The sequence below is a fragment of the Anas acuta genome, chromosome 3 (genome assembly GCF_963932015.1).
Source record: "Anas acuta chromosome 3, bAnaAcu1.1, whole genome shotgun sequence".
Taxonomy (NCBI): Eukaryota; Metazoa; Chordata; class Aves; order Anseriformes; family Anatidae; genus Anas; species Anas acuta.
The window spans coordinates 87,944,289-87,958,685 of record NC_088981.1 but is presented as its reverse complement, the minus strand read 5'-3'; the positions used below and the strand labels follow the sequence as shown (position 1 = coordinate 87,958,685).

At 35.2% G+C, this 14,397-nt stretch overlaps 1 protein-coding gene and 1 long non-coding RNA gene across 16 annotated transcripts in view; one reads left to right on the top strand and one right to left on the bottom strand.

Moving 5' to 3' along the window:
* Nucleotides 1–14,397, top strand: part of COL19A1 (collagen type XIX alpha 1 chain) — a 201,009-nt gene that overhangs the window by 113,929 nt on the left and 72,683 nt on the right. For all 14 annotated transcript variants that reach the window (XM_068678250.1, XM_068678247.1, XM_068678246.1 and 11 more), the window contains one exon: nt 4,078–4,131. In XM_068678250.1, the coding sequence (XP_068534351.1) occupies nt 4,078–4,131 (54 nt within the window). The remainder of the gene's footprint in view (nt 1–4,077; nt 4,132–14,397) is intronic.
* The window catches only part of LOC137854612 (uncharacterized), a 71,389-nt gene that overhangs the window by 50,591 nt on the left and 6,401 nt on the right, over nt 1–14,397 (bottom strand). For both annotated transcript variants that reach the window (XR_011095297.1, XR_011095296.1), the window contains exon 2: nt 1,964–2,093. This is a non-coding gene — a long non-coding RNA (uncharacterized lncRNA). The remainder of the gene's footprint in view (nt 1–1,963; nt 2,094–14,397) is intronic.

Here is a 14,397-nt window from a genome sequence, read left to right as displayed (position 1 = left end):
TAAAATAGCTTAACTGTCTGAATTGTGAGTTGCTATTTCTACCATCTAAAGTTTAATAATTCTCAATTGTTTTTATCTGTCTGGAAATATTATGTATTAAAAAATATTTGTAGGAATTAACACCTTTGATGAGATGCAAGTTCTTCTAAAAGCTCAGTTTTTCTATTGTAACAATTTTTAAATATGTTGTTTTTTTTCTCTTCCCTTGACTAAATCTTAATCTATTTCAATGATTGTTTTCTTTAAACAACTATAAGCTTGCTTTTTCTTTATCTAGCATAACAACCAGCATCTTTTCCCTTGCCAACAGTTACCATTAGTTTACCTCTTTATAAAGGAATTTGCCAGTTCCCACTCTTAATTTCTTTTTCAAGACGTTGTATGACCCTCTTGTGTCTGCCAGTGTATCATGTTTTATCTTTCATAGCTATTCTCACTCATTGTAGTAGATTTTCTGTGTTCATAGAATCATAGAGTATCCTGATTTGGAAGGGACTTACAAGGATCATTGAGTTCTACTCCTGGGTCCACACAGGACCACCCAGAAATCAAACACTATCTCTGAGAGCTTTGTCCAAATGCTCAGTGCCATGACAAGTGTCTCAGTGCCATGACAAGTTCCCTGGGGAGCGTGTCCCAGTGCCTGACCACCTTCTGGGAGCAGAACCTTTCCCTAACACCCAGCCTGACCCTCCCCTGTCCCAGCTTCTTGCTGTTCCCTTGGGTCCTGTTGCTGTCCCCAGAGAGCCCAGCTCAGCGCCTGCCCCTCCGCTCCCCTCGAGAGGGAGCTGCAGGCCACCATGAGACCTCCCCTCAGCCTGCTCTGCTCTGGGATGAAAAAAACAAGAGACCTCAGCAGTTCCTCACACACCTTCCCCTCTAAACCCTTCACCATCTACATAGCCCTCCTTTGGATGTTCTCTGATAGTTTTATGTCCTTCTTATATTGTGGCATCCAAAACTGCACACTCAAGGTGAGGCTGCACCAGCACAAAGTAGAGCAAGACACTTTCCTTGACAAGCTAGCACTGCTGTGCCTGATGCACCCCAGGATATGACTGGCCCTTTTGGCTGCCAGAATCAGGTTTCAGGTGCACCTGAGCACCTCCAGTTTACTAATTTCTTTGCCCCAAGGCATATGTTAATGTTTTGAGATACTTCCACTTCATGTTCCTCAAGCTACTTCAGGCAGATAATTCCAAAGGCCTTAACCTGGTCCATGAAAGGTACAGGCATCAAAGACTGCAAATTATTTGAATTTGCTTCTCCACAATTATATGGAGGGGCACTACCTTCCAACTTCAAAGGTGGTCTAAAAGAGTCAGGAAAATCCATTCATGTTAGGCCATTTGTAAGTATGCATTATATTTTCCTGTCAGCCAGGTGCCACTGGAATTGTGCCATTCTCATGTCCCACTTTATGCCTTGTGCTATTCCTTTTGCTTTTTGCCATACTCATCCTGTTGCTGATGCAAGACTCAGGTTGGAAACTGACACAATAATGAATCAAAAATTTTGATTGCTTTGGTTGTTGTTTACTGTTTTTGGAGTGAAGAACTTGATCTTTGATCTCCAGAGATCTCTGGGAGATGTCCAGAAGTTAAATAGGAAAAAGACCGAAGTAGAAACCTTGGTATGCCTTCCTACAAATTACATTCTTCTTTTCTGTGCCTGAACTGTTAACTTCATTGCCAGGTTTTATAGGAATTTAAAAGGGGATGTTTTATTCATCCCTTCAGAGAGCTTTCACCGTTGAGAAGTTTTATTTTCATTCCTTCTGCAGGTTTCTTCTTCGGTTATTTTTCCAGGATCTCATCCAGTGAATGCTGAATAATGATAGCATTGCTAAGTCATTACCATTGCTAAGTTATTGCAGCTTTGCAACCATGTTATTTAATGCAGCCCATATTGTCCTGTCACTTTTTAAACTGAAGATCCCACTGAAGTTACTGTGAACTTTTACCTCTGATTCAATGTCAGGATATGGCTCCTTGTACATAGTCCTCCCTGCGTAGTTACCAATTGTAAGCAGCCCTCCTCCCTTTCCTTGAAGATAAACCTTCTTATCTGGTTCCTTTTTCTTGACAATAATACTGTAGAGAGAAGAAAAAGAATAAAAGTAGGTCTTGAGCAAAAATGTTGGCTGTTAATTATCATTATTGTGTGGTTATATTGTTGTATAATTCCCTAACCTTGGACTCTTATTGTACAGACATGTGAGGCTCAGTATTTCCTCTTTCATAAAACAGACATTACAGGCTTTCATTTCATTCCCATACAAAAAAATGTCACTAAAAATGAAATATTAACAAAACAAAGCTTCACCTCTTCCTGGATTCCTAGAATTCTCTGCAAAGTAAAATATTCCTAATAGTTGAACAGAAAGGATTCTCAGCAAATTTTTAAACTACCTTGAGGAAGTACAAAAGGCTTACAGAGTTCATATTCACCTATTGCTCTATGTGTTTGTGCAAGTATATGCTACATAACAGCACTGTAATTAACTCACTGGGATTTATTTGACACAATGTTGTCATGCATATTCCAGTTCCATAAACTTTTGGAAAAAAATGGAAACAGCATACATAAATTTTGTAAAAGATTCTAAACCTTTTCTTGTTTGTATTATGTGCTGAAGGGAAAGAAGAAATATCTAGTGGTGAAAAAAAATGTCTGACATATTCAGAGGCTGAGTAGAGAAATGATAGGAAAAGAAGAACCCTTGAGCTGTCTGCTTTAATTTACAACTGAAGTCAGCCTTCATTCTAATAAATTGAAGATATCCATTGAAGAGATATGAGCTAGCAACTTCTATATGCTCACTTTCACCAGTCTATCTTGGGAATTAGAAATCATAAATTAACTTTTTTTTTTTTTCCTGGAAATCTGGACATGTTTTAAAAAAGCAATTCTCACAAGGGTTCAGTTTACCCTTATTGGTGTGGTTAATCTGCATTATTGATTCTAAATAAGGAGTTTGGCCAAGCATATAACTCAGGTTGAAGTATTTCAATTTGAAGTATATTGAAGTAATAACCAAGTCCACATAATTTAAATGGTTAAGAATGTAATATTTTAGTATTTCAAACTGTTAAGTAAACTAAACATAAATTCTTGATTTTTTGATACCCTGTAAGAATATGCAATATTGCATTCATTTAAAAAAAATTATAGGAAGTAGATCTGCTCAGTGCTCTTTGCTGATTACATTGAAACTCATTTCGTATTTCTTGTTGCTATAATGGAAATTGGATAGCTTCCTTGAAGTCATTTTGAAAAAAAAATTGTTCCAAGGTGACTCATAAATTAAGGGGGAGCAGTGTTCTAAGCACAAAGCTGTTATGTGAAGGCTTTATGATTATATTGTACATTAATCAGATATAAAATTTATACCCCCATGCCTCAGAAACAGTCTATAATTCTGTGTCTACAGAGTCAGTCTTGCACTGAGTTCAGAAGGAAGGCTCAGATATATTCAAAATACCCCAAACTCCTGCACCTGGTTAGGTGCAGTAGAGGGGAAGACAGAAGTGACTCTGAAGAGTTTTGAAAAGCTCAGCCCAGGTACACAGAGGAAACTGCAGAGAGCTGATTCTTACAATACAGAAAGCATAAGTCTACCTGCTATATTTAGTGCCTTTTCTCTCCCCTCCCTTCCTTTCCCATCCACATCTAGGGCCTATGTTTGAATTTGAGTTGTAAAGTTGTCATTCACTTAACATAAATTGCTTGTTTTCTTATGGCATCCTAACTTAACCTGATAAATAGATTTTCACACAAAACTGTAGCTAAATACATTTATAATTGCTTAAGTAATGCTGCTATTCACCTCTCTGATTCTAAATGATTCAGCATCTGTATAAAGGAATAGGATTAATAATTACAGTTTGCATTTTCTTCCTCACACCTGAATACAACAGTTCCCTTGAAGATGTAATTACAACTAACCTGCTTTTGTTAGTAGAAATAAATGCTTTGTCTTGACGCCTGGCTCTTAGGCTTAGTCTCATTTGTACAGAGTAATACAGGATTAAAATAATATTGAATGTTATATTTGTTTAATGTTTGCATTTTCAGGGTTTGCCAGGGCTGGAGGGTCCCCAGGGTCCACCTGGCAAAGAAGGTCAAAGGGTGAGTAAACTTTGTGAACAACTGGTGTGTGTGCTCACTGACCTTGATGTGTGACTTCTTTCTAAGCACTAATAAAAAATTGAAAGGTAGCAGCTGAGTATGAAGCATGCTGACAACAAAATGAGCTTTGACATTTGAGGTTTCTCTTCAGTTGAAGGAGATTTAACAATTTAAACCATCTAAAATGTTTTAATGACTGTCTGCACAGATGTAGATATTGTCTTTTGTGCAATATGTTTCTGTTTTAATTTTAAATGAAAGAATACTAAAATTGCTCAGGAGATTTAGTTTTCTTGCAGAAATAGACCATACCTTACTACATCTAGGATATATGAATGTAAGATCATTATCTACAATGTTATTAGAATCCAGAGCTAATGACCCAAGTTTTTTTGTAGATGCCATTATGCAAGTGTCAGAGCCTAGCATATGTATATAAAGAAGTGAGATACAATAAGAAAAAAACAACAGTGGAGATTATGCCCAAGGCATGAAATAAACATTTGGTTATTGAAAATTTTATTATAATGAAGTAATTGGCTGATTTCCATGTGTATATTATGTTTTCACTTTCTCTGACCTCCTGTCTTTGGTACTTAAGTGGAGCAGAGAATGAATATTTATGAACATGATATCTCAAGAAATAACTTGAAAGTTTATAACCTATTTTTCTCCTTGGGAGGATATTCAACATTTCTATATTTTTATGAATGAAATGGCACCCAGTTCATGGTTTTAAAACTGGATCTCTCAATAATCCTTGGGTACTTTAGGTATCATAATGTTGAATATCTCAGTTAAGTTATCTAAAGTGGAAGGATTTAATATTATTGACCTTAGTCACACAATCAATTATTAAAGGCCAGTTTAATAGTTCTAGTAGTGACTACTTCCCTGGTGTAACATAGGATCAGTTCTTGAACAAAAGCTTTGAGGCCTACACGTCATTACTCAATGTCTTTTATTGCTGTTTTCTTTACGTTACAAAACTATTACTGAATTTCATTCAAGTTAAACATGAAAATTTGAAAACTGAGTTTATTTAAATTTCAAAGTAAGGCTAGAGAATCCTTTCAGAAAAGAAAAAAAATAAAAGACAGTGTAGTAAGGGAGAATCAGAAGTCAAGTGATAAATATAACTTGACTTGTTTAAATGTTTAATCCCATGTTTAAATATAAACATGGGATTATGGACTTGTTATTAAGGATTTTATAATTACTATGACTCTTACTGTTATGCAATTAGATACCCAGGATACTGAAAAGCTCCAGATACTCAGTTATAACACACTTTTGTGTGTTTTTATGTGAAGTATTCAGTCTGCAGACTTTCACAGTTTCTTAGTTCTCCTTTAGGGATAATTATAAATATGACTATTTTAGAAGCTTTACTCTTTCAATTTCTTAATTTGTAAGGCAAAGATTCAGAATTAATGCATCGTGTTATCTATAATTTTTGAGAAATTCATTTGGAGATGCCCCTTTTATTTTGCAGTGAAAATTAGGGGATTGATAAATTTATCATGGCCATTTCCTATCCACACATAAAAACTGAACTGCTGTCTCACTCCAATATATTTAAAAACAGGAGTGCTGATTGTTTTATAATCTCAGCCATGCACACAGTTGCCCTGGGCCAGACAATGGGAACAGCAGACTTCATACTCACAGCATCTGTCTTTATCTTTCTGCCAGTGAGATGTTCACAACACTCATTCTGCTGGCCAACCCCACCCAAGCTTTAATAACATAGCTCGCAGTCTTAATTCAACCCCCATGTGCATTTGCATTTCCAATACATTTAATTACACAATAACATACTGTTTGTAACAAGATCTCTGCTCTGTTTAATGACAAACAGGACAGCACATATCTAATGGCTATTAAATATTCCTTTTTATTTAATTATAGATGTCATGTTCCTTTGTTCTACTTCCAGCAGATCTTCCAAATCTTTCACGTTATATGAAGTTATTGGTTTTGTCATGGGCTGTCTTTGAAGCATTAAAGCTATATATAGAGCATAAAACTAACTGATGATTTTTCTTCAACATATTGCTCAGATGTAAAGGTGCTATTGTGCCCAATTTTCAGACTTGCACTGTAATGTATAAGGGGAAAAAAAAAAGTACCCAAAACTTCTGAAAAAATCAGTTTAATTTTGGGTGCCAAACATTGAAAATCTGTCAATTTTACTCCTTCCATTTACACTGTATGCGTCATATTTCAAAATTTTAATTCCCACTTCAGTAGCATTTTTTAGTGTTCAGCTCTTTGGAAAATTAGTCTGATGTTAATAGCAAATTGAGAATTGGTAAGTGTGTAAGTTAGAGACCTCTGAACATGCTGAAAGCAAGATCTAAGGAGCAGAGGAAAATTAACATTGTTAATGATGTTATGTCAAAAAATCAAAAAAAAATGTGTAAAAGACTCATGACAGCTAGTGCTTTAGATAAGTGACAATACAAAATGTGTTAGACGAGGAAGAATAAAAGCCATGCCAGTGTGTTTCTCTCCTGTTTGAACTGGCCGGAGCCATGTATTTTATTTTGAGAGTGTTTTTAAGTGGGATTTTGTTTTTTCATCCAAGATCACAGAGCTTATTATTAGAACTACTAACAAATATGAGTCATGGGATGCTCCCCAGAGTGGACACCAGTCGCCTTATTTTGACAACAGAGGGGACCTAGGGCAAATGTACCCATATGCCATATTAAAAGGAGTAAGTCTGGGTAGTAGCATTTCTTTTGTCTCATGGTAATAATCTGTATTGAATAATAATGTATAATCTATAATCAGTAATAATCTATATTTACTATTTCATAGTGTTTTTTTTTAAGTAATTATTTTAGAAATTATATCTTTAAATATACACATGCATATTTATGAATAGCTATAATAAATATAAATTGTAGGGTTTAGTTCAAAGTTGTGCCAACCTTTAAATGCTTATTGACATATATTGACATATGTGTGGAATTTGCTTAAAAGCACAAATTTACATCACTGAATCAGATGAGGGCTGTAGGTTATTTATTTCAAGAACAAGAGGAAATCAATACATTATTTCAAATAAGGCAGTAAACACTTGTCCAATTAATGCATTGTAGGCACCGTTACATTGTATTGAGTCAATATTTGGTTATTAAAATAATATATATTTCATTTTCTCTGGCCCGGTCATCTGTTGTATTTCTGTTACATGATCTCATTGGGATATGATCTTTCTCCCAAGTCAATGAGCAGTTCTTAGCAGGTTCTTAGGCTTGTAAATGATGGTATGCAAATAACTCAGCAATGGAACTTGATGATAGAAGAGTATAAAACAAACACATCTGTAGTTTAGTATATTAGCTATGTTCATGAGAATAAATTCATCAGTTCCCACTTACTGGGACCTTTTTACTCTCATCTCCTTTTTTACTTTCTCTTTGTGCCTCTCATTTACCTTTTCATTACTTTTCCCTTTGGTCACTGAAGCCAGTAGAATCATGGTCCTTCATGTTTCACTTTCTTTCCAAGATTTCTCAAATTTCCTTTCCCTCTACCACTTAACGACTCATATATATGGATCTTGCTTCTTACTTCAATTGTGAGCTGAATTATGTGATAGAGTATGTATATGTTTAAAGTATATTTAATGCTCTTCCATCCAGGAAATAAAAAATAAAAATCATGGAACACCATAATAACATGGTAGTGAGCATAATAGAAAGAAACAATGCCAAATTAAACGAGAGGTGCAGAATGCATTTTCACCTGCATTTCCTCCTTTATTTCCACTGATGGCAGAAACATTTGTCCCAATTTACTTTTTTTTTTTTTTTTTTTTTTTTCCCAAGGGAAAGTTGCTCAAGCAAGGTCTCATATTTTCATGTAAAGCATTTTCATTGGTACATTGTAAAAGTTCCTGGCAAGTAATCTTTTCCAGAATAAATCATTCTTATCTTTATCATATTGGCCATCTTCACTAGAACTGCTATCATTAATTTTCTGGAAAGAAAAAATAGTGAATTGATGCTATCTAAACATCAATACAAAAGAAAAAATATTACACTTTAAGATAGATGTTTTCAGATACAAGCAAAAAGTTATCAGCTTAAAGTGTGGGTTTCTTTGTCACTAGCAATTCAAACATTGGTATTTATTTCTAGATAGTGTTGCTCTAGAAACCAAACTGCAAAGTAAAAAGGGAAGATGTTAAGCATTACTAATTTTGTAGATGTTAGAATATTAATCTTTGCAATAAAATGTAGTGCATAGCTGTATTTATACTTTAATAAGTATATATTAATATGTTTATTTATATTTATTAATATATTTATATTAAATATGTAATTTAAGCCTAGCTAATACACTTACCTGAGAAAGTACCTGGTTTGACCACAGACTAGACAGCAAACCAAAGAACAAAAAGGTTAAGTTCCTGCTTCTTTGAGAGAAATATTGAAATATTTCATTTTTAATGTCTTATTCTGAAAACTCAAGCTCATTCTCATTCATTGAGTTCCCCAAATGTATATTTTACATCCCTCTTTAACACTCAGGGTTCTCTCCTTTCAAATTTGATCAGTTGCAAAAGTTTTTGGTTTTGTTTTTGTTTTTTTTCTCAAAATAAGTAATATATTGCTACAACTGTCTGTTGTGTACTTTCTGGAGTTTTCATGCTTTCTAGAATTTACTGTCAAATATACTTGCATGTTTTTCTTGCATGTATTAAGTTGTATTTATTTACTAATTCTCATCTTAGTAATTACTTTAAGTTACCTCCAAGTTCTTAGTACTGTAAATACAAGTTTCTCTTTAAAAGCAGTATTCCATAATTTCCATTATGTGTGATTATGAATCAGAATAACAGTTGAATAATATAGAAGATCCTGTCCTGTTCTGAATTGAGAAGAATATTTCATTTTAATGTTTGCTTTAAATTTGCTTTTTCTAAATTGAGAGGCATTCGTTTCAAACTTCTGATATTCTTACAAAAAGACTAGTGTTTCTTCTTGCTCTACCACTAGTGACTTTGTTTAATTATAAGTGGTTCATGTTAGATGTGAGGCCTTGCTAGGAGCATTTGGTTTTAGTTCTGGTAACTGGGAGAAGTGGACCAGTAGGGACAGTTCCCTCCCTCTCATTCCTTTATTAGACAAATAATTTTTCAGTGTCCCTTTTGTTGGCTTCAGGCACTCAGAGCAGTATATTACTGCTGCAGCAACTTGATACTATTACACCACTGCCCAAAATTACATGAGGAGCACCTGAAGATAATCAGATGTTACTCAGAAAAGTCCCTAGAGTGATATTACCAACCAAGAAAAAAATAGAAAGTTTGAGTGCTAACCTAGCATTGCATGGAATGTAAACCATGCTGGACAACTACACTATTTCTCTGGCTTCCTGCATTATGCAGTAAGTTATTATTTCTCTCAGTATTCCTGAATAATCCTGCACTTCAGGTAAGTCTGTCTCTAACAGAAATATGGTTTCCATCTGAAAGACATGAAGATCAGAGACTTCACAAGTTTCCTTGATTGCTGCAGTGTTTCCTGTCAATCCCACATTTCAAAATGTGTTTTTTTCTTTACACTTGAGCATGTAGGTTGACCTTCCAAAACTTACTTTTTTGTCATGTCTGCCTTACGTTGAAGAGACATTTGAAGTATTTTTTCTCTGTCATGAATTCACCATTCCATTTATTTTTGAGAAAACTAAAGTCCTTCAGCTCCCCATGTAAAGCGTTTTCTTTGGTCTTCAAATAATTTTGTTGTATTACTGTACTTAAAGTTTCCACATTTATAAATACATACTAGGTGTGGAGTCATTCATAGTCTGCATTCACTATGTTAAGTATAATGAAATGTATACTTGCAAAATATAATTATCGAAGTACTTTAGTTGGATACCTTTGTAGCAGAAATTTTCCCTGAAATTGATGCATTAAAAAAAAAAAAAAAAAAAAAAAAAAAAAAACAATAATCTGAAAGTGATTTAATTTTATTTATGTTTTAGTGAATTCAAAAAAAAAATCTTAATACAAAACATCAATGCAACTTTGTTAAACAAATTATAGCATACCTTGAAATCTAGAAAATCTAGAAAACTTTTCCTTCTCATATGTAAGAGCCAGGCCCAGAACGTACCTTGCCTGCACAGCAGTTCATGAAGTAGTTTCTGTGCTCTTCTTCTTTTTGGTATCTTCCTGAACTCCTGTGTGATTTTGTTGGTATCTGGGAAGTTCTGGCAAGTGGCCAGCAAACTTCCCCTGTCCAGCATACACTTTCTTAAATATGATAGTCACAGCACACAGGACCCAGGTACCACTGCAGTAGCTCACAGACTCTTGGACCCAGGCAGCTTCATAAGAGGGATGAAGTTTTGCAAGTCTTGGGCTGGAGGCAGTGACAGGAGCCTCCTGCTGAAGCTGGGGCCTGCTGCAGGAGGTGTGCAGTTGTTGAAGAATTCAAGTCCAAGTTGCTCAAGATCAAGTGGAAGAGTTGTGGGATGTTGTCAGCAAAATGCACAGCACCAGAGAGAGTGAGAAGGAGATTGACTGGATCTGCTCTGAGACCTTTCTCTTAACAGAGAAGGGGAATTGGTGACAAAGGACAAAGAAAATTCAGGTACCCAATGCCTGCTTTGCCTCAGTCTTTACCAGTAAAACCAGCCTTCAGAAATCCCAGGCCCCTGAGACCAGAGGGAGTGTCTAGAGTGAGGAAGACTTCCCCAGACTGGTACTCCTCCACTGAGGGAACACTTAAATAAACTGGATGTAAGTTCATAGGGCCTGGTGGGTTGCACATACTTGTGCTGACAGACCTGGCTAATGTCATCGCAAGGTGACTCTTCATTGTCTTTGAATGGTTCTGTCAACTGGGAGAGGTTCCTGAAGACTGGAAGGGAGCAAATATCACTCCAAGAAGGAAAAAGGTCCAGAGAACTACAGGCTGATCAGCCTGCATGATGTGATGGAAAAGAAATTCTCCTGGAAACCATTTCCAAACGCATGAAGGATAAGAAGGTGATTGGGAGTTACCAGCATGGATTTATGAAGGAGAAATTGTACTTATTGCTTATTACCTTATTGCCTTCTACAGTGAGGAGATTAGCTTGATGGATGGGAAGAGAACAATGAATGTTGTTGATAGCAAGTAAAGCTTTTGATGCCCTCTTCCATAGTATCATTATAGGTGATAAAGGACAGGTTAGATAAGGAGGACATTGAGATTAATTGAAAACTGGCTGAATAAGTGGTTGAAGAGGGTTGTGATCATTGAAACAAAGTCTTGTCAAAGACAAGTCACTAATGGGCTCATTACTGGAGCCAATCATGTCCAATGTTTTCATTAATGACCTGGACAATGGGGTAGACTGTACCCTTAGCAAGTTGGCAGAGAACTGTACGAAGAGGAATTGCATTAATTTCAACAAGACCTGCATCTGGAGGGGAATAAACCCTGGCATCAGTATACATTGGAGGCAGGCAGTCTGGAAAGCAGCTGTGCTGAGAAGGGCCTTGGGGTCCTGCTGGACAAGCAGACCATGAACCAGCAATGCACCTACATGGCAAAAAAGTCCAGTAGTATCCTGGATTGCATTAGAAGATGACTAGCGCATCAAGGGAGATGTTATTCCCCTCAGCACTGGTAAAGCCACATCAAGAAAGATAAGGGCTTACTGGAGAGTGTCTAGCCCAAGGCCACAAAGAGGATTAAAGAGACTGGACCATCTCTCACATAAGGAGAGGTGAGAGAGTTGGGACTCTTCAGCCTGGAGAAGAAAATGTTCATGGGGACCTTACCAATGTATATTATAAATACCTGAATTTGTATAAATAGCTGATAATGAGGCAGTGAAGAAAAGGGAGGCTAGACCTCTTTAAGTAGTACCCACAGACAGAACAAGAAGCAGTGGACACAAATTAAAAGACAGGAAAATCTATCTGAAAACAATAAAATACTTTTCTCTCGTCTCCATCCTTGGATATACTCAGAACTCAAGGGGACACTGTTGTGGACATCTTGCTGTAGGTGCCCCTGCTTGAGCAAAGGGATAGGACTAGATATCTCAAGAGATTCCTTCCAACTCAAACAATTCTGTGATTTTTATTCAACTGTCTAGCTTACTCTCAGCATAGCTGCCAGCAACTTCATTTTTATGGATTAACAAGACTTTTGGAAATGTTTTGTGTATATATTTAAACAGACCAATTCTCCACTATGGTGGTTTTGCTGATTCCAATGATGAATTTAGTTCAAACAAGTACAAATCTTTCCATGATACCACAGCCATATTATTGACTCTGTTCCTTAGGAAGTTGCAGGTGTCTTGAAGTAAATATTTTTGAACCTACTTCCTTATTTCCAATTTGTGTGTTTATAACACCAGATACTTCATTTAGGAGTAGGTTGTTTTAGCATTATCTCATTGATAAATTAAATCCCTCAAAAAACTGTAATATCCGGTGTTTCAGAATTGATCTCATTAAAATGGTGTGTTTGGAAGGACCTTGTGAAATCTCAATACCTATTAAATAATCAATTTACTGTCTGAGATTACAAATTTTTCTAATCAAGTATGAGCAAAATTATTATGACACTGAGGAAGATCTTCCTAAATAATTGGGTGGGGAATTGTTATATTTTCTTAACTACATTACTTAAAGTGACATACAAATATCAAAATGAATTTAAATTCAGGTTGCATTTATCTGGTTTATAGAACTTAAACATTTCTTTGACATAATTTGTTTTCTAGTTCAGTGAGTAAATGTTGTACTCAACCAATTGTAAAACAAGCTTTACAGAGCAATGATAATTACTGCATAGTAGGTTAGGCTCCTGGCACAGCACAAACAATATTTTTCACAGCTATAGCTCTGGAGTTTTGGAATCTCTTTTAATCTTCTCATTCCTTCCTGACTTTGATGTAAGTTGTTTTTAAGTATGTAAATCTCCAGTCTGATTTTCTCTTTAAGCTGAAGTGCTGTACATTCCTTTGCTTGGGTATTGAACAGTCTAAAAATGGTTAATGTAGAAGAGGGAGATAATTTGGTTTTTCATACAGAATGGTTCTAAATTTAAAGGAAAGTGAAGAGCTACTAAGGTAGGGTACATATTAAAAACTGCATGTTTTTCCCACTTTGGTGTTTAAAACTGGAATTAAAAAAAAAAAAAAAAAAAAAAAAGTTTAGAACACAACGGTCATCACTTAGAAAATACTTCTTTTTTTTTTTTTTTTAATTTCTGTATTTGCCATAAAAGTCCATAGTTTCCATAGTTGTATTTTCCATAAAATACAACTTTTAATCACAAACCAGAAATTATTTCAAGATCTCATTTAGAATTTTCAAACCAATTTCCAAATACTTTATCACTTTTTTATGTCTCTTAGCAAAACGCATAGCAATTTGAGAGAATAGGAGATTGTTTCTTGTACTTAAAAAATAAGATGTTCATTATAAAAAATTGAAATGTAGTTGAAAAATATCTTTAGAAGTGATTTTGAATTAAAAACACACTCCTGTGGATACACTTGAAAAAATATGATTGACTGTGCAGAGATTTATTAGTAATAGAAGCATTGAAGAATTTAGGTTGTAGTGTTTTATTCCTGGCATTGCTATGCCTGTTTAAGGGCTTTTTTGATGTTTATTAAATACATTTGAAGAGTGATATATAGTCTGGCAAGGTGATCTCTTTTAGGATTTTATAAATACAAAAGAAAAGTAAGTAGGTTTTATTGGAAATCATGCCTAAAATTAGAAAGCCAAGGTTGAGCGAAGGAATACTTCTGCATTATCAAGGAGTTCCCAAGTGAATTCCCTTACAAAACAGGGGATTAGGATCTTGTGTGTTGTGGGCTATGCTTCTGTGAAAGGCTTTAATGACATACGAGGTGTAGATTTTCATTTGTTTTCTGCACATTGCTTAATTTCTGGCCTTATTTCCTGAGAGTTTATTCAGGTTTAACATTTAATATAGGTTTTAATTTGTTATATATCAGCTACCATCATATATCCTCAAGACCAGGGCTAATAGGAGTGAATAAATTGTACATCCAAGTCCTAATACTATATTACCAAAGTAGAAAAGGTTTCATTGACTACAAGGTGGATTTTTCATGTAGGAAACAGAATATCCAAAATGTAAGATTTCTAGGGATTAACATAAAAAGTTTTGCAGTTGTGGCACTACCACAGTTACTGACAAAACCCCTATTAGCAACACTTATGTGCCATTAGGTGGTTAAATGTCAAAGACATCTTTAAAT